This window comes from Lichtheimia ornata (genome assembly GCF_029851405.1).
Source record: "Lichtheimia ornata isolate CBS 291.66 chromosome Unknown scaffold00008, whole genome shotgun sequence".
Classification (NCBI taxonomy): Eukaryota; Fungi; Mucoromycota; class Mucoromycetes; order Mucorales; family Lichtheimiaceae; genus Lichtheimia; species Lichtheimia ornata.
Window position 1 is genome coordinate 80806 of NW_026695328.1, and position 27795 is coordinate 108600.

General features: G+C 43.9%; 6 protein-coding genes across 6 annotated transcripts; 4 read left to right on the top strand and 2 right to left on the bottom strand.

Moving 5' to 3' along the window:
* Nucleotides 1–688: 688 nt before the first annotated feature.
* Nucleotides 689–1517, bottom strand: O0I10_002669 (uncharacterized protein; the record flags this gene model as incomplete). Its single annotated transcript, XM_058482749.1, has 6 exons — nucleotides 689–768; nucleotides 835–901; nucleotides 968–995; nucleotides 1075–1196; nucleotides 1261–1371; nucleotides 1455–1517. 6 exons carry the CDS (start codon nucleotides 1515–1517, stop codon nucleotides 689–691), a joined length of 471 nt encoding a protein of 156 aa, XP_058346316.1.
* Nucleotides 1518–2339: 822 nt separating this feature from the next.
* On the top strand, nucleotides 2340–4317 carry O0I10_002670 (uncharacterized protein; the record flags this gene model as incomplete). The annotated part of the gene is made up of 9 exons (XM_058482750.1): nucleotides 2340–2463; nucleotides 2568–2716; nucleotides 2787–2947; nucleotides 3012–3092; nucleotides 3159–3331; nucleotides 3390–3566; nucleotides 3627–3794; nucleotides 3848–4064; nucleotides 4128–4317. The coding sequence occupies 9 exons, from the start codon at nucleotides 2340–2342 to the stop codon at nucleotides 4315–4317; spliced, it is 1440 nt and encodes a 479-aa protein (XP_058346317.1).
* Nucleotides 4318–6736: 2419 nt separating this feature from the next.
* O0I10_002671 (uncharacterized protein) lies at nucleotides 6737–10946 on the top strand (the record flags this gene model as incomplete). The annotated part of the gene is made up of 20 exons (XM_058482751.1): nucleotides 6737–6801; nucleotides 6891–6976; nucleotides 7033–7115; nucleotides 7203–7444; nucleotides 7505–7595; nucleotides 7667–7799; nucleotides 7862–7959; nucleotides 8017–8331; nucleotides 8391–8492; nucleotides 8549–8785; nucleotides 8844–8946; nucleotides 9005–9073; nucleotides 9133–9329; nucleotides 9386–9643; nucleotides 9695–9769; nucleotides 9829–10018; nucleotides 10074–10336; nucleotides 10402–10691; nucleotides 10755–10860; nucleotides 10914–10946. 20 exons carry the CDS (start codon nucleotides 6737–6739, stop codon nucleotides 10944–10946), a joined length of 3036 nt encoding a protein of 1011 aa, XP_058346318.1.
* A 392-nt stretch (nucleotides 10947–11338) lies between these two features.
* O0I10_002672 (uncharacterized protein) lies at nucleotides 11339–17069 on the top strand (the record flags this gene model as incomplete). The annotated part of the gene is made up of 4 exons (XM_058482752.1): nucleotides 11339–11661; nucleotides 11732–13936; nucleotides 13993–16907; nucleotides 16969–17069. 4 exons carry the CDS (start codon nucleotides 11339–11341, stop codon nucleotides 17067–17069), a joined length of 5544 nt encoding a protein of 1847 aa, XP_058346319.1.
* Nucleotides 17070–17687: 618 nt separating this feature from the next.
* On the top strand, nucleotides 17688–19603 carry O0I10_002673 (uncharacterized protein; the record flags this gene model as incomplete). The annotated part of the gene is made up of 4 exons (XM_058482753.1): nucleotides 17688–17798; nucleotides 17870–18415; nucleotides 18483–19089; nucleotides 19158–19603. 4 exons carry the CDS (start codon nucleotides 17688–17690, stop codon nucleotides 19601–19603), a joined length of 1710 nt encoding a protein of 569 aa, XP_058346320.1.
* A 131-nt stretch (nucleotides 19604–19734) lies between these two features.
* Nucleotides 19735–20767, bottom strand: O0I10_002674 (uncharacterized protein; the record flags this gene model as incomplete). The annotated part of the gene is made up of 3 exons (XM_058482754.1): nucleotides 19735–20205; nucleotides 20258–20551; nucleotides 20612–20767. 3 exons carry the CDS (start codon nucleotides 20765–20767, stop codon nucleotides 19735–19737), a joined length of 921 nt encoding a protein of 306 aa, XP_058346321.1.
* Between the last annotated feature and the right edge of the window lie 7028 nt (nucleotides 20768–27795).

Sequence of the window (27795 nt, forward strand, 5' to 3'; positions counted from 1 at the left end):
TTTTTCACTGCTGCAAGTTTCACACGTGCGCGCGTGTTGTTGCATTCCAGGTACACAATAAAAGATGGCCCAAGCTTGACCACATGGGTCTTTTTCAATGTCCCTACACCTTGATTGTACCTACTATTTTGCCACCACCACTATCAATGATGATATCCCCTAATGGTTTGTACCACCACAACGAACATAGCCAGTCATTGGGGTTGCAAGTCACTACCCACTCCTGAGCCGTGTCTCTTTATTCGTTCACACAAAGACGACTATGTCTCATTGTTGTTGATGATAGCACCCAGGATGAAAACGTCATCATGTGAGCCATGTGTTGTTGGATATAGATGAAGGATAAAGATGTAAACAAGAATACTGCTTTCAGTCGCAGTAGTACCAACATTGAGCAAAACCCAATACGTTAAAAGCTCCACGGATCGGATCCATTGTCGTTAATGTGAGTCATTTCATTCGCCACCCTGCTATTATGTATCCAAAATGGGGGAGGGAGGATGTCACAGCCAACCTGCATTTGCATGAAGAGCTCGGCATTTCAAATTCACAAAGTGATGAAAAGGGTATGAGGTATAAGAATAAGAAAGATCCTTTACTTGATGTAGTAACCAAGGCAATGGTGCTGCATGGAAGGAGGTGGGGGTAATAAAGAAAAAAGAGGTGATATCTATAAGTGCTGTACAGTTCAATGGTAGCCGCCTTCCTCGTTTCCATCCCGAACGGTTTGATATGCACCAGGGAAAGCACCAGGAGCCTCCGACCAATCTACGTATTGGGTAAAAGTGAAATGAATAAACGCATCAAAGGGTAGCATTGGATGATAACACTTACTACCACCCACGGTGAATGTGTCGCCACGGCTTTGGATAGTGTTGATGCTTGTGAATACAGTGATTGGCTAATACAAGACGTAAGCATGAATGTGGGTGGGTGCGTGTGTATGATGATGCATTATTTGTTTTACCTTTCCGATCAAGCTGATAATGTTCATGCTAAGATAAACGTCGTCGTCGTCGTCAGTAAACGTCATATACCCGGATAACCACCGCCACCTCCACCCCTTCTTCTTACACCATGCAAAATGTGAAGCCACTTTCATGAGGGATCTCGATATCTTTGGCTTGTAGTGGACTGCCATGCAAAATAAACCAAATTACATCAAGGACAATAGTCAACGCCAGGACACTTGTGAACTAGTAGTAGTAGAAAGGGTCCGTTTGAATGCTTTTCTTAGTAATAAACGTATGTATCGCTTACTGTTTTGAGAGGAACGTTGGAGTCGTGGTAATTGTAAGCCCAAACGCCAAAGAAGAACACTGGGAGATTGTACACAGGACAAGTGGAGAGAGCACCAAACAGGGATAAGCCCTACACATGTGCCCATATATGAATCGACCTTGCTCTTTTTTGTTTGCATGTCCAATGTGTGAGAAAGAGGCAAGTCAATGTACCAGATGCAGGTTCAATAAGGTGGCGAGATTCGTTTGCTGTGCAACAGATTGTAAAGCGTCCATAGTGTGTGGTTTGCGGTGGAAGAAAAAGAGATCCAAGCTGTGTGGTAGTTTAGACCACGCGGCTCAGTTGAGTTGCAGGTGACTACCGCACATGCCTTTCTAGAATGCACGTGCCCTCACATCCTCCTTCACGTGCGATCGCGTTTAATCCTATATACACCTCTCATCAAAAGACTGGATTAAAGCTCATTGATGATAACGATAAGACTTGCTTTTTCCTACTACTTGAAAGACGCATAGCAACCGATATCATTGCATTGGTACGACGTAGACAACAAATGTGTTTATCCTCAATCCACTGTATCAGCTAATGAATTCATGCACGTAGTGCATATCGATCATTAATAAGCAACGGCCGCTGTCGTCTTGGATGTAAGGCGATACAAGCATATAGCTTTTTTCTACTCTTTTAAATGCCCCACCAACACATAATAGACTTGCAATCTTCCTTCTTTCCACATAATTAAAGTATATCAACATGATTGAAATGAAGAGAAAGGCTATTTATTTTCAACAAGTTGGATCACGTGGATTGTTGGGGGGGGGAGAGATGATGATAGTAAGAAGGGGACATGGTATGTGCCGGACAACTAAATTTCAGCGGGCAATGCAGGACTCATACAAGAGATTAGGGATGTTGGACCTATAAAGTATTCTTGTCATGCCTTCTTCTTCAAGTAAAGTGATGATAAGCATTGTTGATCCATGCTGTCTGGCATCGGGAAAACGGTGTTCCTGCACTCTCGCGATTTTGGGCAAGCCGCGTTTTCGTTTCTTTGACCGCACACAACGTTTGAGAAACTCCTTTGTTCTACACATATCATGAATACACCACCTTCAACTGTTTCCGACACAGAAATGAGTGCCAAGAGAACGAATGCCTCCATCGGTAGTGGCATGCCTGATTCTAAGCGACCACGAACGTCACACAAAGCTCCCGGTGAAGGTACTGCTGCTGCTGCGTACTTGCTTTGTCACTCTTTTGCTCTTTACCCTCTCTCTCTCTCTCTCTCTCTCTTTTGCTGACACTTGTGCATCGTCCTATGTTAGATACCTCCATGACCGAATGCATAGCACATAACACAACAACAACAACAACCGATATGACTACGATGGATACAAGCACACCCACTTCCCCGCACGATCAAGTGGAAGACGAAGAGGACAATGGTCTCATGATGGCCTTGGATTCTCCTGATGTAGGGCACTATGGACATAGTCGATAGGGTGTTCAGCTTTCTTACTATTCCCTGGGACTTGCATATATAGATTCAAACGGCACTCGACGCATGCAAGATCCTTGTTATTGGTGCTGGTGGTCTTGGCTGTGAAATCCTCAAGAATCTAGCCTTGACAGGCTTCAAGGAGATCCATGTCATCGATATGGATACGATCGATCTCAGCAATCTCAATCGACAGTTTCTTTTCAGGTATGATCAATTACGCGTCATAGGATACAACAAGCTCATCATCATCATCATGCGTTGTTGATAGGCATAAGGATGTCGGCAAACCAAAGGCTACCGTGGCAGCGGAATTTGTCATGCAACGTGTACCTGGCGTCAAAGTGATACCGTAAGTCTTACTTTTGAAGGCCAAAAAGTGTTTAAGACAGCCTCTAATAACATGTTGGATTTATAGCTACTATGGAAAAATTCAGGACAAGGACGATGAATACTATAGTCAATTCCAATTGGTGATATGCGGTTTGGATTCCATTGAGGCTCGACGGTGGATCAATGCAAAGTTGGTCGATATGGTGGATGATGAGGATCCCACTTCTCTTAAACCATTGATTGATGGTGGTACAGAAGGTTTGTAAAAATGGAGTTGGATTGTCTCTTGGAATACAATGCTAACCGTGAGAGATAGGCTTCAAGGGTCAGGCTCGTGTGATATTGCCGACGATCAGCTCATGTTACGAATGTTCATTGGATATGTTCAACAAGCCTACCACATTCCCTATTTGTACAATTGCCAACACACCTCGTCTCCCCGAACATTGTATTGAATGGGCCTCGGTGCTGGAATGGCCAAAGGTCTGGGGAAGTAAGTGTCACATTTATCATTTTGAAAAGGATTCGAGAAGATTAACGCATTGCATAATAGAGGATGTCAAGTATGATACTGATAACCCTGAACACATTGGATGGCTCTACAATACCGCATTGGAGCGAGCACAACAATTCAAGATCACCGGTGTCACCTATGCCCTTACACAAGGTGTCGTCAAGAACATTATTCCTGCTATTGCTTCAACCAATGCCATCATTGCTGGTATGACAAAGAGGAGAATATGGATTCTAATACTCTAACATGCTATTTCATAGCATCATGCTGTAACGAAGCATTCAAAATCGCCACTGGATCCCCTTTCCTCGACAACTACATGATGTATACAGGCAACGAAGGCATTTATACCTACACTTTCCAACACCAAAAGAAGCCCGAATGCCCCGTTTGCGGCAAGATTGCATCGTCGATCCAAATTGACAAGACGATGAAGCTCGAAGAACTTATAGAACAAGTCAAAGAACGACCCGATGTGTATGTTGATAGATGATGATCATCGCGTTCTTCATGATCTCTAACGGGGTTTATTCTTTGTAGCCAACTCAAAAAACCAAGTCTACGCACATCATCAAAATCGCTTTATATGCAAGCTCCCCCAGCATTAGAAACAGCAACCCGACCCAATCTACAAAAGTCCATGGAGGAGTTGATAGAAGAAGGGGATTATATCACTGTGACCGATATTGCTTTGCCAGTTAGCATTCAGCTGAAGGTTTCCTGGAAATAAAAGTGCATTATTGCTTTTGCTGCTGGAATCACGTGCACAATGGACCACTATCATCGGGTACATACTTTTGTCACCTACAAGAGATCACCTTCTAAGTGCAGGTGGATTTTATCAGTGTCGATTTTCTATCACTTCGGATCAGTATTCCAAGATGCTTGACCACTTTATCAGTTTGATCCATCATGACAACACTTCTCACGCCCACTCACATATAAAGAGGGCTGTGGTCACCAACGCTATCATACGCCCTTTCTTTCTACTTGTATTCATATTATCATCAATGACCTTTGGTAAGTCTCAAGGATAGTCTTTATTATGAGATTCCCAAAATGAGGGTATTCATACATCCATCTATTATGTATGTAGCTCATCATTGCTTTACTGCTTGAGGTGCTCATTGCTGCCTAATGACATTTGGCTGCGTTCCTTGATGGACCCTTTGTGGAAAGGATGCCTAGCCTGATACATAGGAAAATTGAGACTTCTTTGTACGTGGCATAAGTACATACCTCTTGTTACCCTCTTGTTACCTCCCTTGTTGCCTCACGATTACAATGGCGGAGCACACGGCGAACGCTGAAGACAACCTTTCTTTCATGTTGCCACATGCTTATGCACCAGGAAGCACTTAATAAGCAAATGGACACTATGCAACGAAGACGTCGTCAATATGATCGTGGCAGCTATCCTTGGTGAGTACCATGTTGCTTTGAACAAATCAGACCGTTAGATTAATCGCTCAATTCCCGTTAGATCATCCTGTTGCTCAAGATCAATACTCTGCCAAACCCACCGAGTGGTCGATGAGCAGTACAATCGAATCCTGCGTTATTTGGAAGAAAATGACCAGTTTGAACCCTTGACGATGGCTATGACACACGTGGTGACCTCCCGAGACTGGTCAGCTTTGATAGAGGTTGTCATGTACCAGCTTGTTCCTTTGCGCCGATTTTCGGTAGTGGAATACTTCATGCGATCTTGTATCTTCCGGTTGGCTCTGGACGCAAGAAGCTACCCCCCACAATCATTGAAGTGGAGTATGGAGCCGGCATGCCATTCTATCCATGTCTCATGGAGTATGCCTTGGTGCTGAAAGATTATATCATGCATTGCCAATTGTGGTCACGTTTTGCATTCGCAGAGCTGCCGGAGAGAACAAGGAGCAGTGGATGCTGAGGAATCCCATCCCCGTCTCCGATCACAGCAACAAAATGAAAGGGGTACGTAAACAAGAGATTGTGGGAAGCGTCATTTCTTTATGCTCACGTTCAATGGATATATGTCACTATTAGCAAAAAGAAAAAGAAAAAACACCGCATGGATGGATCGTACCGCTGAACAAAGACGCACCCATCATTTGACGACATCCATAACATCACCGAACCTGTACAACGAACGAATAAGTAGAAACGCGGTAGAAGGTGATTTCTTGCTTATACGAAGCCTGAAAATTGTAGCGAAAGTTGAATCACCAGATGAACCTTCATCGTGACACGAAGAGGACTGTGGGTACAAGAAGGAACAGGGTGATGGCTGAACTTGAAGAAGAGTTGTTGTCAATGGATGCAAGTAGTGTCAATGATCGTATGGATGGACGTTTTCGCCCTACATCCTCAACCCACAACACACTCACCCACATGGTCGCCCTACATCACCACCACAAAAAACCGATCACTGGTAATTTATGGGCGGAAAACCAACAAAATGCCATGGAAACAAGCAATCACCATGGAAACAAGCAATCACCATGGCAACAAGCATCCGAGACTGAATAGCCTCCCTCCCACTGCAAAAACATATCTCGCGCACGGCAAAACGTTGGCATTCAATAAAACAATAAGCTTTAGCCACACCACTACCCACAAAATGCCCATCCATTCAAAAAAGCAGCACCCAATCTCACTCTCAAAATACTCAGCAAAGACGATATGGTCGCCCTACATCCTCAACTCATTACAGTATATGAAGCAAAACCATTCATGAGACATCTCCCTTGCCATGGTTGGGGGCAGTAATGTTTCTTGCTGTCAGCACGTTCGATCGCAGTATATAGAATAGTAGTTGAATCATTTCTAATCATTTGTAACCGCTTATAAATCAATGGGCTGTTCTTTTTATTCTATCGTATCATTGTTGGATCAACAAAGAACACACTTTATGAAACGTATCCATTAATCCACTCTTATAAATGCTAATCCCAAACCCTGTAGTATTCATTAGTCATTCATGTAAGCAAAGCAATGTAAGGAGATAAACCAGCACTTGAGTGACACTGGCCACTAACGTGAAACCTAAACTTACCAAAAGTGTCAAGTTGCATTTGAGTCGCTCAGCTCCACTTGGCTCGACGTCACAATGGAATCCATATGCGTTGCGGTTGCGCGTCTCTTGCGATCTTCAACCTTCTTTCCTAATCATTATGTCAAAGATGGAAACCGACGAAAACACCCACACCATTGACGAGGGTCTCTATTCTCGCCAACTGTAAGTCTTCAACATCAACAACAACCAGAACCACAACAACGCATCTCAATTGACCCACCGCACCTCCCTTTCTTCCTTTCATTTGACAGTTACGTGTTGGGCCATGAAGCCATGAAGAAAATGAGCGTTGCTCACGTCCTTGTTGTGGGTCTTAAGGGCCTTGGTGTCGAAATTGGTGAGTTGCAACAACAAGAACAGCTCGCCATCGCTGATTACTCATCTCTACCGCAGCCAAAAACGTTATTCTTGCTGGTGTCAAGAGTGTTACTCTTTATGACAAGACGCCTGCCACTATCTCTGATCTTTCGGCACAGGTATGTCTATATCATTGTATGGAATGGATGATGATGATGATGGGGCTGACACGAGCCAATGCTTTGCCTATGCGTGTGTGCGTCTAGTTCTACTTGCGACAAGATGAAGTGGGCCAACCCCGTGCTCAAGTCTCTCAACCCCGCCTTGCCGAATTGAATCAATATGTGCCCGTCCATGTCCTTGAAGATGACTTGAATGAAGAGACATTGAAGCAATACAAGGTGGTCGTCGTCACTGAGATGCCCTGGAGCAAGCAGTTGGAAGTCTCTGAAATCTGTCATGCCAACAATATCCATTTCATCTCCACTGAAGTCCGTGGTCTTTTTGGGTAAGTTGAATTCATGCTAAAAAAAAGCATCCTTTCCTCACATGGCATCTTTTTTACTAGTCGTATCTTTAACGATTTCGGTTCCAAATTTGAAGTCATTGATGCTACCGGTGAAGAGCCCTTGACAGGCATGGTTGCTGCCATCACCAATGTAAGTCATGCACAATAACAAGATCATTGGATGGATGGATGGATGGTTGACTTGTATATATACCCTTTTAGGATACTGAAGGTGTTGTCACATGTCTCGATGAAACTCGTCATGGTCTTGAAGATGGCGACTATGTTACCTTTACTGAAGTCAAGGGTATGGATGGTTTGAACAGCTCTGCTCCTCGCAAGGTCAAGGTGCTTGGTACGTATATCAAGAATGGCATTTTGGTGATCTGTGACAGCCCTTTAACATGTGGTTAATAGGTCCTTACACTTTCAGCATTGGTGATACCTCCAACTTGTCCGAGTATAAGAGCGGTGGTATTTTCGCCCAAGTCAAGATGCCCAAATACGTTGATTTCGTAAGTGGCTCATGCTGCAGGAACCCCATCCACTAGCTAACACTATGATCTCTATAGTTGTCCTACAAGGAAGCACTTGCCAAGCCTGAATTCTTGATTTCCGACTTTGCAAAGTTCGATCGCCCTATGCAACTTCATCTTGCTTTCCAAGCTCTTCAGCAATTTGTGGAGAAGAACCAGCGATACCCCAAACCTAGAAACGAACAGGACGCTGTTGAAGTATTGGAACTCACAAAGGCACTTGTTGGCACTGTTGAGGACAAGCCTGAATTGGATGAAAAGCTCATCAAGGAGCTTGCCTACCAATCGGCTGGTGAATTGTCGCCTATGGTAGCTGTCTATGGTGGTCTTGGTGCTCAAGAAGTTCTCAAGGTAAGAGCGAATCATGATTTTGGGAGGAGCATCATGTATAACATTTTACTTTACTTTAGGCATGCAGCGGCAAATTTAGCCCTATCCACCAATTCATGTATATGGATTCCCTTGAATCGATGCCTGAAAGTGTCAACCTTAGTGAGGAGTTGTGTGCACCTGTAAGTGAATCCTTGAATGCGTGATACAATGGGTTTACTTATGTTCGCATTGATAGACCGGCTCTCGTTACGATGGTCAAATTGCTGTCTTTGGCCGTGAATTCCAAGAAAAGATCGCCAATACCAAGGAATTCCTTGTTGGTGCAGGTGCTATTGGATGTGAAATGCTCAAGAATTGGGCCATGATGGGTGTTGGTGCTGGCAAGGATGGTGCTTTGTTCATCACTGATATGGACACGATTGAAAAGAGCAACTTGAACCGTCAATTCCTTTTCAGACCTGCCGATGTTGGCGTAAGTGAACTTTTTCACTCCATTTCTTGCATCAGAAACTTATTATCACGTTTTACAGCAATTGAAATCTGAGACTGCTGCCAAGGCTGTCACTGCCATGAACCCCGATTTGAAAGACAAGATCACCGTTTACCAAGAACGTGTTGGCCCTGATACCGAGAGTATGTAAAGCTTTTATTTGAAGGTTTGATGCATTTTGAGCTAATGGCCATGCTATAGATATCTACAATGATGAATTCTTCGATGCTTTGTCGGGTGTCACTAATGCATTGGACAATGTGGAAGCTCGTAAGTAGTCCGATAAAAGCATTCAAGGAGCGTTTATTAAAGGAGATCCGTACTTGTAGGTAAATACATGGATCGACGATGTGTCTACTATCACAAGCCGCTCTTGGAATCGGGTACCCTTGGTACCAAGGGTAACACCCAGGTGGTCATTCCCTTCGTTACCGAATCCTACTCTTCCTCTCAAGATCCTCCTGAAAAGTCTATCCCTATTTGTACGCTCAAGAACTTCCCCAATGCTATCGAGCACACCATTCAGGTTTGTGTCACATGACCAAGTTGCATGATTGGACACGCATTAACATCCATTTTTAGTGGGCTCGTGATCTCTTTGAAGGTTTCTTCAAGCAGCCTGCTGACAATGTCAACCTTTATTTGACCCAACCCAACTTTGTCGAGAGCACATTGAAGCAAGGTGGCAACCAAAAGGATACATTGGAGACCGTTTACAACTTTTTGGTGGGCGAGAAGCCATTATCTTTTGCAGAATGCATTGCATGGGCTAGATTCAAGTTTGAAGAGCTTTATCACAACAACATTATGCAATTGCTCTTCAACTTCCCTGTTGACTCGGTAAGTTTGTCCATGAGAAATCTTTGGTTGTATTCTAATGGTATGCAATAGGTCACTTCCACTGGTCAATTGTTCTGGTCCGGTCCTAAGCGTGCACCTACCCCACTTCAATTCGATCCCAACAACGTGAGTGTGTCATACGAGGAGAAGAAACGATTTTATGCTGACAAGGATTGTACATCTAGACCGCACATATGGACTTTATTGTCTATGCTGCCAATCTTCACGCATTCAACTATGGCCTTAAGGGTGAAACGGATCGTGAGGTGTTCCGCCGCGAGCTTGAGAACATTATTGTTCCCGAATTCAAGCCCAAGGAAGGTGTCAAGATTCAAGTTCAAGAGAACGAAAATGTGGATCAGGATAACCCATCAGGTATGTGTCCCATTGGATGACTTTTGAATGTTTCTCGAACCATTCATGTGTATAGACTCTATTGATGAGGTTGTGAACAAGCTTCCTTCTCCATCCACTCTTGCTGGCTTCCGCTTGTCACCCTGCGAATTTGAAAAGGATGATGATACCAACTTCCACATTGATTTCATTACCGCCGCTTCCAATTTGCGTGCCATGAACTATGACATCAACCCTGCTGACCGACACAAGACCAAGTTCATTGCTGGCAAGATCATTCCTGCTATTGCTACCACTACTGCTTTGGTGACGGGTCTTGTTTGTCTTGAACTTTACAAGGTAAAAAATGGTGCTCTCGTATTGGTAGTAGTCATACAACCCACTCACCTTTTGTATATGTGTAGATCATTGATGGCAAGAAGAAGCTTGATGACTACAAGAACGGTTTTGTCAACCTTGCTCTTCCCTTCTTTGGCTTCTCTGAACCCATCGCAGCACCTACGTCAGAATACAATGGCAAGACCTTCACATTGTGGGATCGTTTCGATATTGAAGGCGATATCACTCTTCAAGAATTCATTGACTATTTCAAGAATGAGCACAAGCTTGAAGTGACCATGGTATCATCAGGCGTGTCCATGTTGTACTCTTTCTTTATGCAAAAGAAGAAGGCTGAGGAACGTCTAAAGATGAAGTAAGTGTCCCCATCGAAACTTTGTATGTTGGATTCCAGAATTGACTGGTGGTTTGATGATAGGCTTTCAAAGTTGGTCGAAACCGTATCCAAGAACCCTATTCCTCCCCACGTCAAGGCCATTATCTTTGAGATTTGTGCAAATGACGTAGACGATGAAGATGTCGAGGTAAGCTCTATGCTGCCATTGCATAATCATATGTGCTCATCTATGGCTATCAGGTTCCTTATGTGCGTGTCAAGATCAGGCCGTAAAAAAACCACCCACCACCATCAACAACACTCGAAAGCTAGTCGACATAAACCACCATGCTCTTTTATTCTGATATATGACAGCAGCTTTTGACATTTGATTTATGCATGTGTGCGTGTGTGATACGTGGATATGGTGAATGGGGGATATTATTTGGGTGACTGACAGCAAGCGATCAAGGGGCTTTATGTTGTGTGGGTATAGGTTGGTGGTGCACCTCCTTAATCGTAAATTGTCTTTCACGCTCCACTACCACCAATACTCTCTGTGTGTGTGTGTGTTTCCCTTATCCCTTGTATGCTCCTTATTTCTATTTTTTTTTCTTAGAGCAGTGACATGTGTTTTGAGTGTACGTTTCTTTTATCTCCTTTCCTTTATTACCTTCTCTCTCTGGATGGCATATAACGGTGACCTATCTCGGCTCCTCAACGAGCAACAACACCGAGAGCCGAGTAGTATCTTGAGCGAGGTCTTGCAGTCTCGTTTCAGCCATGATCAACCCTACGCGTTACTTGATCAGCATCGATTATTTGTGACCAATCCTTACAAAAAGCTGGAGCTCTTGAATGACGCAGCTGTACAAGCCTACGCCGACCATGGTTACAAAAACTTGACAGCGAATGATGCATCATCGGTTGAACCACACGTTTATGAATTCGCAACACGATTGTATTATATAATGCGACGACGTAAAGAACATGTTGGTGTGATTCTTAGGTATGTTGTATGGTGTACGTTGTTGCCATGGAGATGATGATGATATTCATGTTCCCTTTGTTGCATGCAGCGGCGTTTCCGGATCAGGCAAATCAACCACACACCAACATTTGTTAAATGAACTCCTCCACCTTTCGGCTCAGACCAAACGTGAAGACAAAATCCGTAGGCAGGTTACGAATGCACAGACCGTGATTGAAGCCTTCAGCGGAGCATCCACTGCAGACAATATGCATGCCTCGCATTTCAGCCAATTCCAGACACTGTATTTTAATGAACGTGGGCGTATCCTTGGATCCTACACGGCTGTTTACTTGTTGGATAAATTTCGTGTGGCACCCAATGCATCCGATCCAACCTTCAACATTTTCTATCAATTGCTTGCTGGAACCACGGCTCAAGAGAAGAATGCATTACACATCAATCATCCAGCCGACTACTTTAGCTACCTTAAAGATAGCCAGCATCATCCACATCGCTATGTGGAAGGCACACCTACCACACGTGATGAAGTGTTGTTTAATGATTTTAAGGAAGCACTCAAAGCATGCGGCTTCAAGAGTAAAACGATTGCCCAGATATGTCAGCTGCTGGCAGCCATCTTGCATCTTGGTAATATTCAATTTACGTCATCGGCCTCTGACAATTGTCGCATCAAGAACAAGGATACCTTGTCATTGGTGGCTGCAGCCTTGGGCGTGGCTACTACAAAATTAGAATCCACTCTTACACACAAGCTAAAGTTGCTCGGCAAGGAATTTTGTACCGCCTTTTTGACAGTGGATGGTGCTACACAACAACGTGATTCACTCGCACGGACGCTGTACACGATTTTGGTGCTTTGGGTGACCGATCAGATAAACCAAAAGCAGCAGCAAATGATGACCGATACAGAAAAGCACTATTGTATACGTATTTTGGATCCTGCTTCACGCACTTCTTCAACATCACCACGTGGTTTCATGGATTTATGCAAGCACTTTTGTGAAGAGCGTATGCGCGCTTTTCGATTTCCTCGTCCATTGCATATCAACAACCATTACAACGGCAACCCAAATTCCAGCTTGTTCATATTCCAAGGCATGATCCCAGTACTTGATCGAGAATCAGAGCGTTTACAAGCCTATGCTTTGGATGCCACGGATCAACATTTCTTGTCATTGGCTTCTAAACACATGGCTGTTGACAAGGCCAACAAGAGCTTTACCATCCAACATTTTGGCACCCCGGTGGAGTATAGTGCTGATGGTCTTCTTGAGAACAATCTTGATGCACTATCGCCTGATTTCATTTTGCTTTTCCGATACAGCTGCTCCAATGCATTTTTCCGTGAGTTGTTTGAGAGCTCGGTGGTGGTAACAGAAACGCATCCACGTGATGAGAGGACGATCATCAAGGCGCAATTGCCTTCATCACCAGCAGCATGGGAAATACAACAACAAGAAGATCAACCACCACGCAAAATTGAAACCGTAATGGATCAAATGGTGCATAGCATGGATGATTTGATGGATGTTCTTGATACAGCACGTCTCTTTGAAATCATGCACGTTCGTCCCAATGATCAACAAAAGCCCGATTTTTTCGATCCAGCCGTCGTTCAACAACAACTTAATGCATTCCATCTTGGGCCACTTGCTTTGGATCAAAACATGTATCGATACACATTGGCTGAATTTCTCGAGAGATACTATTACTTGACTTGTATGCTTCCTGATCATGGAGAAAAAATGGCGGCGGATGACATGACAATGGTTTCTGGAGAGGGTGCCCAAAAAGAAGAATACCCACAACAACAAGAAAACAATGACTCTGAAACGGTGCTCAAGCTTGTACACATGATGCAATGGACCGATCGACAAGTGCAGCTTGATAGTACCCATATTTGGATTGGCTTTGACGTGTGGAAAGATCTTGAAAACCATTTACGTGCACTCGAAAAAGAAGATCGTATTCGTGAACGAGAACGACGCATGTTGGAAGAAGCTGAACGACAAGCAGCTGAAAAAGCTGAAGCTGAAGCACGTGCAGCAGCCGAAGCGGCAGCAGAAGCAGAAGCAGCAGAAGCAGCAGCAGCCAAGGCTGAACAAGAAGCAGATGAGGGTGGCGATCAACATCATACAGGCGATAATCCATTCGATGATCCAGATGGTGCTTCCGATGTTTATTCGGATCATGACTTTTATGATGATCGCACGGAAGTGGATGAACGCATGGGCAGTACTTTTGGCAAACAAAGTAGTCAATGGGCCGATGATGATGATTACATGGATGGGTATGTTGTGTACGTTTGCACTTTTGGTATGCGTATGTTAATTTCAATTTTATCAGCTATGGGCCTAATATGGATATGAGCAAAATGATTGAAGATCATTGTCCTCCAGCTGAAGAGCTCATTGAAGTTGTTCCAATCACTCGCATACGTCGTTGGTGGGCACGTTTTGTATGGTTCTGTACTTGGATGATCCCATCATTCGCACTCAAATACATTGGCAAAATGCATCGACAAGATGTGCGTATGGCATGGCGTGAAAAAGTGACCTTGTGCATGTTGATCTTTTTATTGTCTGCAAGCGTCATCTTTTTCATTGTGGGTCTTGGCGAGGTGATTTGCCCAGGTACCAAGGATCTCTTTACATCAAATGATGTCACTGGTCACCAAACCATTGAAGATTACTGGATCAGCGTGAGAGGAAAAGTCTATGATATGACCAAGTTTGTATCCTCACCCCATGGCACGACCACGTATATGGCGACCAAATCGACTTTGGAACCTTTGGCAGGCCGAGATTTATCATACACATTCCCACCACCGTTAACACAAGCATGTCAAGGCTTGGTCACTGATCCATCCATAACGGTCGTACCCAATGAAACCATTGTCCTTGGTCCATTTGTGCATTATTCGGGTGATCAGCAAAGCGAGAGCTCACTTGCAAGATTGGGTGACCCAAATTGGTTGGATCATTACTTTTCACCGGCGGTGACTCCAAACAAAAAAGGCCAACTGGTGATATCGAAAAAGCAATTGAAAGACGACTTTGAAGGATGGGGTCGACTCGCACTTGCCATTGATGGCAAGGTATACGACTTGACAGACTACATGACTACAGCACGTAAATACCCTCGTAATGCACCTGGTGTGCCTAATTATCACTATTTGGATGACGACGTGGAGCGCATGTTTCAGAAGTATTCAGGGACGGATGCTACAGACCAATGGAAACTTTTCACTGCCAGCATGGATGAAGCAACACGAGCCCAAAATCTTGACTGCTTGAACAATGCATTTTATGTGGCACAACTGGATTATCGTGATGAGCTGCGATGCACCTTTGTAAATTACTTGTTGCTCAGCTTTGCTGTCATCATGTCCTTTGTGGTCCTTGTCAAGTTTTTGGCAGCACTTCAATTTACAGGTGAACCAACACCGGAGGAACAAGACAAGTTTGTCATATGCCAAGTACCATGCTACACTGAAGGCGAGGAATCTTTACGCAAGACCATCGATTCATTGACAACCATGAACTATGATGACAAGCGCAAGCTTTTGTTTTTGATTGCTGATGGCATGATTATTGGCAGTGGCAATGATAAGCCAACACCCATGGTCCTTTTGGATATCCTTGGATACGATGTTGAAAAAGACGAAGATCCTGAACCAGTCATGTTCAAATCAGTAGGCGAAGGCAGCAAGCAGCTCAATTATGGCAAGGTGTATTCGGGCTTGTATATGCATGAAGGCCACACGGTGCCCTATATTGTGGTTGTCAAAGTTGGCAAGTCGACCGAACAAAACAAACCTGGCAACCGTGGCAAGCGTGATTCACAAATCATATGCATGGACTTTTTACGCAAGGTCCATTTTGATGCTGAAATGACACCTTTGGAACTCGCCATCTATTACAATATCCGTAACGTGATCGGGATTGATCCCGCTTTGTATGAGTACGTGCTTATGGTGGATTCGGACACCGAGGTGTATCCCGATGCATTGACGAGGCTAGTGTCATGCATGTTGCATGATAGTCGCATTATTGGTCTGTGCGGCGAAACGGAGTTGTGCAATGAAGACATGTCTTGGACAACACGTATCCAGGTGTATGAATATTACATTTCACATCATCTTGTCAAGGCTTTTGAATCACTCTTTGGATCCGTCACTTGTCTGCCAGGCTGCTTTTGCATGTATCGCATTCGTACACCACACAAACGTCAACCCTTAATTGTGTCTCCTCAAATCATTCGTGGCTATTCCGATAATCAGGTGGACACATTACACAAGAAAAACTTGCTGCATTTGGGTGAAGATCGATACTTGACAACGTTGATGATGAAAAACTTTCCACAATACAAGATCAAGTTTACTCCCTATGCTCGTTGTCGCACTGTGGCACCCGATAGTTGGCGTGTGTTGCTTTCACAACGTCGTCGTTGGATCAATTCAACCATTCACAACTTGCTCGAGCTTATTCTCTTGCCGGAGCTTTGTGGCTTTTGCTGCTTGTCCATGCGATTTGTGGTCATGATTGATCTCATTGGCACTGTCACTTTGCCTGCCTCTGTCATTTATTTGGCGTATCTCATTTACATTGCAGCGTCCAACACAGGGCCAATTCCAGTCATTGCCTTGGCTATGCTTGCAGGTGCCTATGGTCTTCAAGCATTGATCTTTATTTTCAAACGTCAATGGCAGCATATTGGATGGATGGTCATTTATTTATTAGCCATTCCCGTATTCAGCTTTATCATCCCGATTTATGCATTCTGGCACTTTGATGACTTTTCTTGGGGCAACACACGTGTTGTCGTAGGCGATAAGCAGAAGCAGATCATTGTTACCGAAGACGAAAAGTTCGATGACAAGATGATTCCTATGAAGAAATGGTCACAATACGAGCGTGAAATGGAGGAACTGGCACTTCAACAAGAGGAGGAAGATAACAAGACTCAATTGACGGATGACAATGAGCACCACAGCCATGAAGGAGGAGGAGGGGATGATCATGATGGTTTGCAAGCACCAAGATTACTCTCTGAACGCAACTTGTCCGATTTTGCAGTGGATCTTTCAGGTGCATTGAATTATCCATCATCTAACAATGGGCCATTTACACAATCATCCATGCTATCACAAGACGAGGAGCATGTATCTAAACCTATCCTTCCTGAAGATGAGGATATCGAACGTGAGGTTGCACGCATTTTGGCTGGTGCCAATCTTATGGAGCTTACCAAAAAGCAAGGTATGTATGAAATCTCGTATTTTGGATGCTTCATACGCTAATCATTGTTGCTCCTTTATAGTGCGTGACCAGCTTTCGCAGCGATTTGGCGTGGATCTCACCATCAAAAAGGGATTCATCAATGAAGCAATCGAACGCACCCTCACCAACAGCACACTGTAACAAAATTTAAATGCAATCTATAGTCAATCAAGTGTATAATTGTTCTTTGATCAAGTAAAGGTTCTCTTTTATTATAATACTTTCATCAAAAGAAGCGATGTTGTATCGTTGTAACATGCAAAGTGGTGATCGTTCGTGGTTGAGGATCTCGACTACACATGTCGTTCTTAACTAGGCTATGTATAGAAATCATGTGCTTGTTACATAGCAAATGGCATTTGAGCCATAGCTGGGTAGTAGGTACACCCATTCAGTTATAGCGGTGTATACCTTCAGAGGATAATAATTCGGTAGCAATGTGTGTGCTTTATACAGTAATACAATGACAATAAAGAATGTTACAGTGAGTGTATGGGGACAATGCTAGCTAAGATGAAGGAGCCTTCATATAAGAATGAGCTACAAGCGTAAAATGACATAAGAAGATGGACATTTACCCCGCCATCAGCGATGTGTTCAAGAGGCGCCCATTCAAGCGTGGGTTCTACCAATGACATGCCTGCGAAAGAGTGAGTGAGCGAGTGAGTGAGAGTGAATGAGAGGGGAAATCATTTAATGTGCCATTAACCCGCGCTCTCTTTCTTCTTTCCCAACCCATACCTTGTATACCCTTTTCCAATGCCATCGACAAAGCGAGCCATTGCCTTGCGACTCAATCGTGAAGCCTTGGATTTACTTCAAAACTCACCAGACAAGATTAAGCTCGACCTAAATCAGGACAATGGCACTGTAAGTGGGGGAGAGGGAGGGAGAATGTTCTCAACAGAAATGGACATCTCATATACATACTTTTGCTACAGTCTCTTGTCATTGGCAACAAGAGGTTCTCAGTGAAACGGCAAGAAGGCCATATTCCATATCAGCTTTATCGAGGGTTCGAGGAACTTGGCAGTAGTCAACATGGCACGACATCAGTAGAACTTGTAGCCAATGTGCTGCAGGTGCTCAATATGAAACAAGTCTTATCCAAGGAAGACAAGTCGCGGTTCCGAAGTTTGACCGAAGCTGCAGAGCGAGAAAAGAATGCGAGACGCACCGAGTTATTACCCAATGTCCCCAAATTATCATCATCCTCTTCGTCAACAAGTTCATCCCCACGCAATGTCTTGGTCGGGGCAACACCACCCACCCGACGACCGATATCATCTGCATCACCCGTTCGCTCTACGTCCAAATCCAAATCATCATCATCCTCAGGTCTCTCTCCTGCTCGTCCTGATCCTGCGTATGTGGCTTCTGTGCGTGAACGATTAATACATCTATTGGCCATCTATCCACATCCATTGAGTCAACTCACGTCCAAGCTCAAGATACGGGAATCTGATTTGATGCCGATCCTTAAAAAGGTATACATGTGCATGTGATAAGGGGGCGTATGTGTTAAATGGTTACTAACCGAATTATTGGAAACAGGCGGCTGTAGAATCGCAAGGCAGTTGGTGTCTACGTCCTGAAGTATACAAAGACTTGAGAATTTGGGAATGGAAACGATACGATGACAAAGAGCGGAGTATGGTCATTAAGAATGCTGAAGACGCCTATGATGCTCTCAAGTTGCCACGCAACGCTCCAGAACGCAACAACCTGGTTACGCCTCGCAAGAAAGCAACCTCATCTTCTTCATCGTCTACACCACAAACTGCCAGCCTTTTACAACCACCTCCATCACAACGTGTCGGTGATCAACATGCTTCATCCACAACACCGACAACACCGATCAAATCTCCTGGTAAACGACCCGCATCATCCACAAGCACAACAACAACAACCACAGCCAATGGCAATCATAAGCATGATGAAAAGCGGATCAAGACTGAAAAGTCGTCCAAATCCAAGAATAGTAGCAGCACCAGCAGTGGAACAACAACAACTACAGCACGACATTCCCCACAAAAAGCAACCACCTCCACCAAACATTATCACAAATCATCTTCATCCAATCATCTTCATCCTCAGCATACAACACATTCGGTCAAAGATTCAACTGTTCCACCACCCTTGGCGCCATCCCACCCTAAAGGTATAAACATTGGAATAGTAGAGATCATCATCATCATCCACCACCTATTCATGCTAATGTGCTATTAGGCACATCGTCTTCGAGCGGGTCGTCTTCATCCGACACAGATTCCTTTTATGAGGAAGAGCAACAGGTCGTCCCTGATTACGAGCATCCATTTGTTGTGAGTCCAATCACCACCCAAGCTCAGTTTTTAGCCATGTGCAAGAGTCACGACGAAGCACAGGCAGAGTACATTCAACTGAAACGTAGAATCAGCAAAGATCATCCCCATTACTTGTACGCTTTGGATCATGTCGAAGCACCAAGAGATATCAAAGACGAAGCACAACGAAGAGACATGTACTATACAAAGGTCAAGGCTGTCTACCGCTCTCAAGGAGGCAATGATTGGCGTACGGTCATGCAACTCACACGACAATTCAATCATCAATTGAGCAAGGTCAATGCCCTGTGGAACGAAGTCGAACGTGCATTCCATGAACATCAATTTGCTTTACCCACTAAACGATAAAAAAAGAACGTGTGCTATGCCATGTTTTTGTAAATATTTATATATCATATATACATCATTGTGTGTGCGTTTGTTCAAATGCGAATGGGAAATGACAAAAGGGTGGATGGATGGATGGATGGATGGATTACTTAGGGATAAGGTTGTTGATGGTAATAAGGTTGGGGCATGGCGTTAAAAGCGGGTGTAGTGGATGCTGTAGGCTGTGGCGGTATGAAAGGTGGTTCAGGTGTAAAGGAAGTCATTGGTGGTTCGGGCGTGTGATGATAATAACCACCACCATGAGCTGCTACTGGTGGAGGTGGGGGTGATGTGGAGGGTGCATAAAGCGGTTGTTGCACGCTGTCGATGGGAATGTTACTCATAGCAGGAGGAGGTATCTCATGTTTATCAGCTGGTGAATGCAAGGGCTCGGTAGCTTGCTCTTCATCATATTCCTCCTGCTGCTGTTGATGTTGTTGTTCATTTTGTCTAAATTCCTTGAGATTCTTGTGTGCTAATTGTTTTTCATTCCAAAATAGGATAATACTGCAAGCAAGTGTGGCTAACCACATGAGCAGTAAGAACCAAGAAAACGCCGCTGCTGCTTTAGCACAGTTGCACTATACACAAAAAATGAGCCTTTTACATAGCTTAGAGTATACTATTTATTACCTGTGCTGGCCATGCAGATGCATACGCATCATCTGATCTTGCACGGCTGCTGTCAAGTGTGCAGTGTTCTGGTTTGTTGGCGTGTACGGTCATAGCAATGCCTGCAGCTGCCCAAAGGAAGGAACCTGCTGCTGTGAATATCAACGATGTTCTTGGTTTCATGCAAAATTTGGCAATTCGTTTGAATTTGTTTTGTCGATCGTATGCCCAAGGAAAGTATACAAGCAACCCTGGAATCCAGCACGTGAATATAGCAACAAACAATGTCCAATTTGGGGCTGCTTGACTGCCTCCCTGTAAAAGAATGATATGCATAAGCCATCATGACATCTTTTTACAGCAAACCACACGTACATAGAATTTGATCTCGGTAGCGATCACTGGTGCTACAACACAAATCACCAACAACGTAAGGACCGCCTGTACAATATGACACCATGCTTTGACGCTGCTAAGATGTGGCATATTATCCGGTACGTTGACCGGCATCGCAAGGTTCATGGATGGCATGCAGCAAAAAAGAATATAAAAAAAGATGAGAGGAAAAAAAAGAAGACACCTTTATCTTTTTCGATCCATCCATTTCAAAAATAAAAGCAAGGAGCAGGAGCCAAACCAAAAGCGGAAGTCGCCAAGTGCGTAGTAAAAACATAAGCTGCGGATTTTGTTTGCCGATCCAAAAATACAAAGAGCCCCAAGGGTCGGATCACATCGTTGTATCACCTATTTCATCATGCTGCCAAGCATGACATATCTTGGCATCATGTTCCGTTTTCTCGAATGCCCATGATACTGGATGTTTTGAATTGCTCAGCATGAAGAAAAGTCAATAGGTGCAAGTACTATACTCGTCTGAGCTATATTTCGTCATGGTTGCTGGTTGATGATCTACCCAATTGCACTAAAAGAAAATTAACTCATTATAGACCCCTAGGCTTTCGACCATCATGGCCACCAAATACATACATACATACATGATGTTCGTCTTTGTAGTAGGCAAACAATTGGATGTATCAATGTTGGATGCCTTTTTCTAAAAAACGTCCATTGTTGGTTCTCCAGCCATGGGACAGCTTTATGGTCCATCCATCATCCCACGTCCTCTGGAATACTGTGTGCGGTAGGAAAGGTGAGAAGGATCCTTTTCAAAGAGACCGTACGTACTACCTTAATCCTTTACTAAGCAACGACAACGAAGCTATGTATGTGAGTGACCTATAAATATGCATGCAGCAAGTGTCACATCGCAACAAACGACTATCACAAGGATGACCTCATCTCTCAACCACATACTTTAAGAATGGGTGATAGTGGCCGTGTTGCATTTGTTTAGTAAAAGTAAGCATTTAAGATTCGAAGGTTGTCTTCAAGCAAACAACATAGCAACGATCATATGGCATAAAGAGACAATCATGAAACAAGTAGAATTGCATCTTTACTTCAACTTTAATACTCTCAAGTACAATATCCACGAGCCCCGGGGATCTATTTCGGTCTCTTTATAATTGGAAGGTTGTCGAACAGGATACTCTTTGGCTTGATAACTCTGATGGAGTATGCAGCGTTCGTGTTGAATAATACCGTATCGTGCGAATCCTCACTGAAATAGGTAATCATGCCGATTTGAAGAAAGAGCTCTCTACCTTTGCTCGATGTCATCTTGAGTAATATCTAGGAATGCACTTTACGACGATTAAGATATTTGGAGAGGTGAAGCATGAAGACGCTGATACAGTAGCCATAGCATGGATGGGGATTTCGTAAGGTGAAAGTAATTAGGCAAGTGAACGAGCGAGCGCAACAAGGTTGTCGTGCTTCCAGATCTGCATAATTTGAAGCTCCTATGAAATGATTGATCTCTAACAATGACACAAGTACCCTTTTCAACATAACACAATGATATTCAATCACTAAACACGACCCCATCTCCATCCAAGTCTCAAACACAAACGCACAGAGCCGATGAAATATGAAAACGAGTGGAGCATTATATTAATAAAGGCAGGAGTATCAAAAGTGGAGTGTTCCAACGAGTGTGCGGTCTCTATGTGTTTTGGTAGATGCCTCTAACTGACCTATAACACCGGGCCTTGTTGCTTGCTCTTGCGTAATCGTGGTGGTCGATAGAGTGGGTCATGGTCGATCTTGTCAATGAAATGATGTTGAAAGATGTTTGGAGGGTTCCCATTGTATCGATTTGCTCGGCCGAATGAAGTACGTTGATAATCCGTTGCCTTGAACCCGATGTTCCAAATGCTCTTGAATGTTTTTCCTCTCGCCAGCTTTGTGCATAATTGTTGCCAGCAAGTGAACCAATGAGACTGAAAAACGCACTCCAGCCTACGTACAGGAAGGAATTGCAATGAGCATCAAATTGATCACGGCCTTGGAAATTTCCTTACCCTTTCATAATCGTCTTTGCTACTTTTGCGTAGATGAAAAGCATCCAAACCCTCGGCTAAGGTAGTAACTTCTTACGACTGCCCCGGATCCTGCGACCAGTGAATGTTGAGGATACGCTTAAAACACGATTATCATTATCAGCAAGTGCTTTCTTTGTCACCATCTTATAAAACACTTACATCGCTTTGAGTGGCTCAACCATACATGAAGAGATCGCTACTTTGGGACACTATAGCAGCTGTGTTGCCCATTGTCCTGCAAGGCACACCATCTGAGAACATTTGTGCTAAGGTTTGCAGCTTGATTCGAAGGCCTACTGCATCCACGGTTATATTCAACGCTATTACACTCTTACAATGGCATACCTTGACAATGACATCTTTGACCAAGCGTGTGCATATGTGTTCTGACATTAGCTGTACAGTACGCCAACTGACGCGAGTCCAATGGGATGTCCTGTTTTCAGAGTTAGAATGTCTTTCGAATTTCTGGTAGTATTACCATTCATGTGAAGCCCGAATGCTGACCACGTATGTTATCATCGATTTGCGCCTTGTTGACGTACACAAGGCGGCAAGGATCCCACGGCAACGCATGCAGGTTATATGACCACTCTGCGGTTTTGAGCGTGTCCTCGTTCAGCGTCCTCGAGACCAAGGCAGCGATGGTTTTCTTGAAACCTTGCTTTTCATTTGACGTTCCTAATTGTGCCACGCATTAGCTACCCAATAACCCAGCCTATACCAGCCTGACCAAATAACTTACGTAGATGATCGTGGTACCTATTCCAACTTTGCATGTGCATATCGAGATGCATGTATCTACATCAAAAGATTATATGAGTATGTGGCTTCATCAGCGAGGTGATTAGGTTTTACCTTCATAAAGGAGCCAAATATCACAACGACAACAATGACAATGAAAGCAGGATAACAATGAAACGCTAAAGATCATCACAAGCATTAGCACATAGATTGTCCATAAAAAGGATTATCCACAACGATACTTACCAATGGCTTTTGAACCCGCCAGCAATGAAAGAGTGATATGATGGAAGAAAGAGATGTGTGGGAGTAAAACGGTGGGCGACAACATCCATCTTGTTTATATCTGCATGGTGGGCGTGGGCATTTCCCGGATCACAAACAGGGAGAGAAGAGTGACAAAATGTCTGTTGAAGAGCTGATAGATAAGTGGAACCACCTTCACAAAGAGTCTTGGTGTGATTGATTGTCCATGCATAAATCAGGATCTGATAGACGACGTGGGCAACATCCATCATCCATTTCCAATCACAAATCAATTGCTGTGCTCAAATTTCACGTGATAAGGCGCTGGTCGAGAATGCTTGCGTGAGTCGTACGTTCCAGAAAGAAAAGTTGATGGTAGTTTGATCGATAAACATGGTTGACAAGCGTAAATGTTCCCGCCTGTGCGGATGATAAAACAGCTCCTTCACCGTTGTAGTGACCAGGCTCATCGTTGTTCCCATTCATCGTCTCCAAAGAAGATCGAACCCTGTATTCCCAACTCTCCAAGGATACGCACCAGCTTATCACGAAAAGAGCGCTTTGTTGTGCACTGATAATGTCAAATGGCCAAAAAGGTACAGGCTGGGAGTCAAAGTCAAGGAAGGATGAATACCCAAAGACGCACTACTTGATCAAGAACATATTCAATAGTAGTATCATCCATTGTTAGCACACATACACAGTAAACTGCTTTCCACTGAACTTGCCCTTTTCATATGCATGAAGACCTTTGTTGTTGGGTTACTGGAAACAGAGAACCAAGTGTAGTGTCATCCAGCCGAATGAAAAGCGCAATGAGCCAACGTCTTTGCGTTCGAATCGTTTCTGCTATACAAGCTAGCGCGTCAATGGAACAACGTCTACTGCAGCACTGGGGCTCTCAATGTACCTAATGCACCAAGAGTGCGGCGACATAGCAACGAACAAGAAGAGCGACGATATCACCATGGGGACCACATTTGCAGACGCACCGTATCTATGAACAATCAGCGCCATATCAATACCTCACAACCAGCAAGAGCATTACCTTGATGAAATGAGTTGAATGGGGTGAAAAGGAGAGGGAGAAAGAGAAGCGCTTGTCTCAAGTCGTGGAGCTGCTGGTCTCCAAATTAGCCAACCCCATTCGCCCCCACATCCAAACACACAACAACCCTTCATCATCACGATAGACAATATGACATGTAAATAAATAGTATCATCACCACGTACATCAATAGATGGTATTTTCGTATGATTCAACGACAGCCACTGCTTATTATCCAGCCCCAAGCATCATTCTTTTATAGGGGAAGGATTCTTCATGCACTCTCCACCAATAGGATGGCTCTCCAAGTCCTGCTCTCTCGGCTTGTGTTACACAACCAGGCACTTCTGTAGCCTTGGCTCTGATATGGGTGAGGCGATTGGCAATGAACACACCTCTTTACATATAGCATCACGCATACAGCATATGGAAAATATAAAGACGTCCATATCTCAAAACTTTACAATCAAACGTGGGGTCTTTAATAGAACAAAGCTGCTCGGCGGGGTCAAAGCGATCTTGTGTCAAAGTATGAAGTCGATCGTGGCCATTCCCAGATACACCCAATGTCGCCACCAGCCAAAAAATATTTTCGTCGTCGTCGAAAAAAAATTCAAGAGGTCGACCCGATTCCAATTTGGCTGGTGGCGACATTGGGTGAATCTGGGAATGGCCACGATCGACTTCATACTTTGACACAAGATCGCTTTGACCCCGCCGAGCAGCTTTGTTCTCATAAAGACCCCACGCTTCATTGTAAAGTTTTGAGATATGGATGTCTTTATGTTTTACATATGCTGTACGCGTGATGCTATATGAAAAGACGTCTTTGTTCATTGTCATCTAGCTAGAGCTAATACAGCCAAAGATGCAGAGGGACGTGTTTGTGTAATACATATGATTGGGTTGAATTGCAAGGGACAATGTATAATACTTTATGGATTATCTAGGATAAGGCATGCATTGCCAGCTAACAGGCACTTCCACCCAACACCAACTTTTGTCCACTCCATCATTATGGAACAACGCTCCATCTCCAGACATTCATTTCCGTGATTCAATTATCTTGATCCGAGCTGATTTGGTTGAGCTACGGTCAAAGAGAGATTAATCAATCCATACATCAGCATACATTCGAATGTCTCAGCTATTTAATCCTTGTTCGACCGTAACTCAACCAAATCAGCTCGGATCAAGCTATTTGAATTATGGAAATGCATGTCTGGAGAAGGAGCATCATTCCCATGCATTGGATTCCGCAACAATGCTTATTGGAGAGACGTGGCTGTTAGCTGCCCATGTATGACCTGAAAATGAGGTATGCGTACCTGTCATGCATCGTCCCTGAAGTCCGGACTTTTTAACTCAGTTACCTAAAGAGGTCCCTCTGCATCTTTTGCTCTGCCAGAGTCCACCTACTTGACAATGAACAAAGACCACTCTTCATATAGCATCATGATTACAAACATAAAGGTGCCTGTATCTCCAGACTTTACAATGAAATGTGGGGTTTTTATTAGAGCAATGGGCTCCGCTTGGCCAACAGCACCTTGTGTGAAAGTTTCACGTTCAATGTCGCAAACAGCCCAAAAAATATTTTTTGGTCGTCGTCGTCGAAGAGGTCGACCCCCTAGATCCAGTTTGGCTGGTGGCGACATTGCGAAATCTGGGATTGGCAAGCTCGATCGTGAAACTTTCACACAAGATGCTGTTGGCCAAGCCGAGCCGATTGCGCTAATAAAAACCCCACGTTTCATTGTAAAGTTTGGAGATACAGGCACCTTTGTGTTTGTAAGCGTGATGCTATATGACAAGTGGTCTTTGTTTAATGTAAAGTAGTATGGCTATAATAGAGCAAAAGTTGCAGAAGGTCGTGTTGTGTAACACAGCTACGTTTGCATGAATGAAGGGTCAATGTATATTTACTCTATGGATCATCTAGGAACAGGCATGTATTCCTAGCTAACGGCCACTTTTATCCAATCATCATTGTTGCGAGATCCACTGCATGGGAACGATGCCCCTGCTCTAGACATTCATTACCATGATTAAAGTAGGTTGATCCGAGCTGATTTGACTGAGCTGCGGTCAAAGAGAGATTACATCACTCTGGACATCAAGCACGCTCGATGTAGCTCAACCGATGTGATCTTGTGTGAGCGTAACTCAACCAAATCAGCTCGGATGAACCTACTTTAATCATGGAAATGAATGTCTAGAGCAGGAGCATCGTCCACCTACAATAGAATGCACAAAATGTGGGAATGCACAAAAGTGGCTATTAGCTGCCAATGTATGACATACAAGTGAGGGTTGCGTACCTTTCATGCATTGTCCCTGAAGTCCTGACTTTTTAGCTGAGTTACCCAAAGAGGTCCTTCTGCAACTTTTGCTCTATTATAGCCATACTACTTTACATTAAACAAAGACCACTTGTCATATAGCATCACGCTTACAAACACAAAGGTGCCTGTATCTCCAAACTTTACAATGAAACGTGGGGTTTTTATTAGAGCAATGGGCTCCGCTTGGCCAACAGCATCTTGTGTGAAAGTTTCACGTTCAAGCTTGCCAATCCCAGATTTCGCAATGTCGCTACCAGCCAAACTGGATCTGGGGGTCAACCTGTTCGACGACGACGACCAAAAAATATTTTTTGGGCTAGTTGCGGCATTGAACGCGAAACTTTCACACAAGGTGCTGTTGGCCAAGCCGAACCCATTGCTCTAATAAAAACCCCACGTTTCATTGTAAGGTTCGGAGATACAGGCATCTTTATGTTTGTAAGCGTGATGCTATATGAAGAGTGGCCTTTGTTCATTGTCAAGTAGGTGGACCTTGGCAGAGCAAAAGATGCAGAGGGACCTCTTTGTGTAACTGAGTTAAAAAGTCCGGACTTCAGGGACGATGCATGACAGGTACGCATACCTCATTTTCAGGTCATATATGGGCAGCTAACAGCCACTTTTCTCCAATCAGCATTGTTGCGGAATCCAATGCATGAGAATGATGCTCCTGCTCCAGACATTCATTTCCATAATTCAAGTAGCTTGATCCGAGCTGATTTGGTTGAGTTA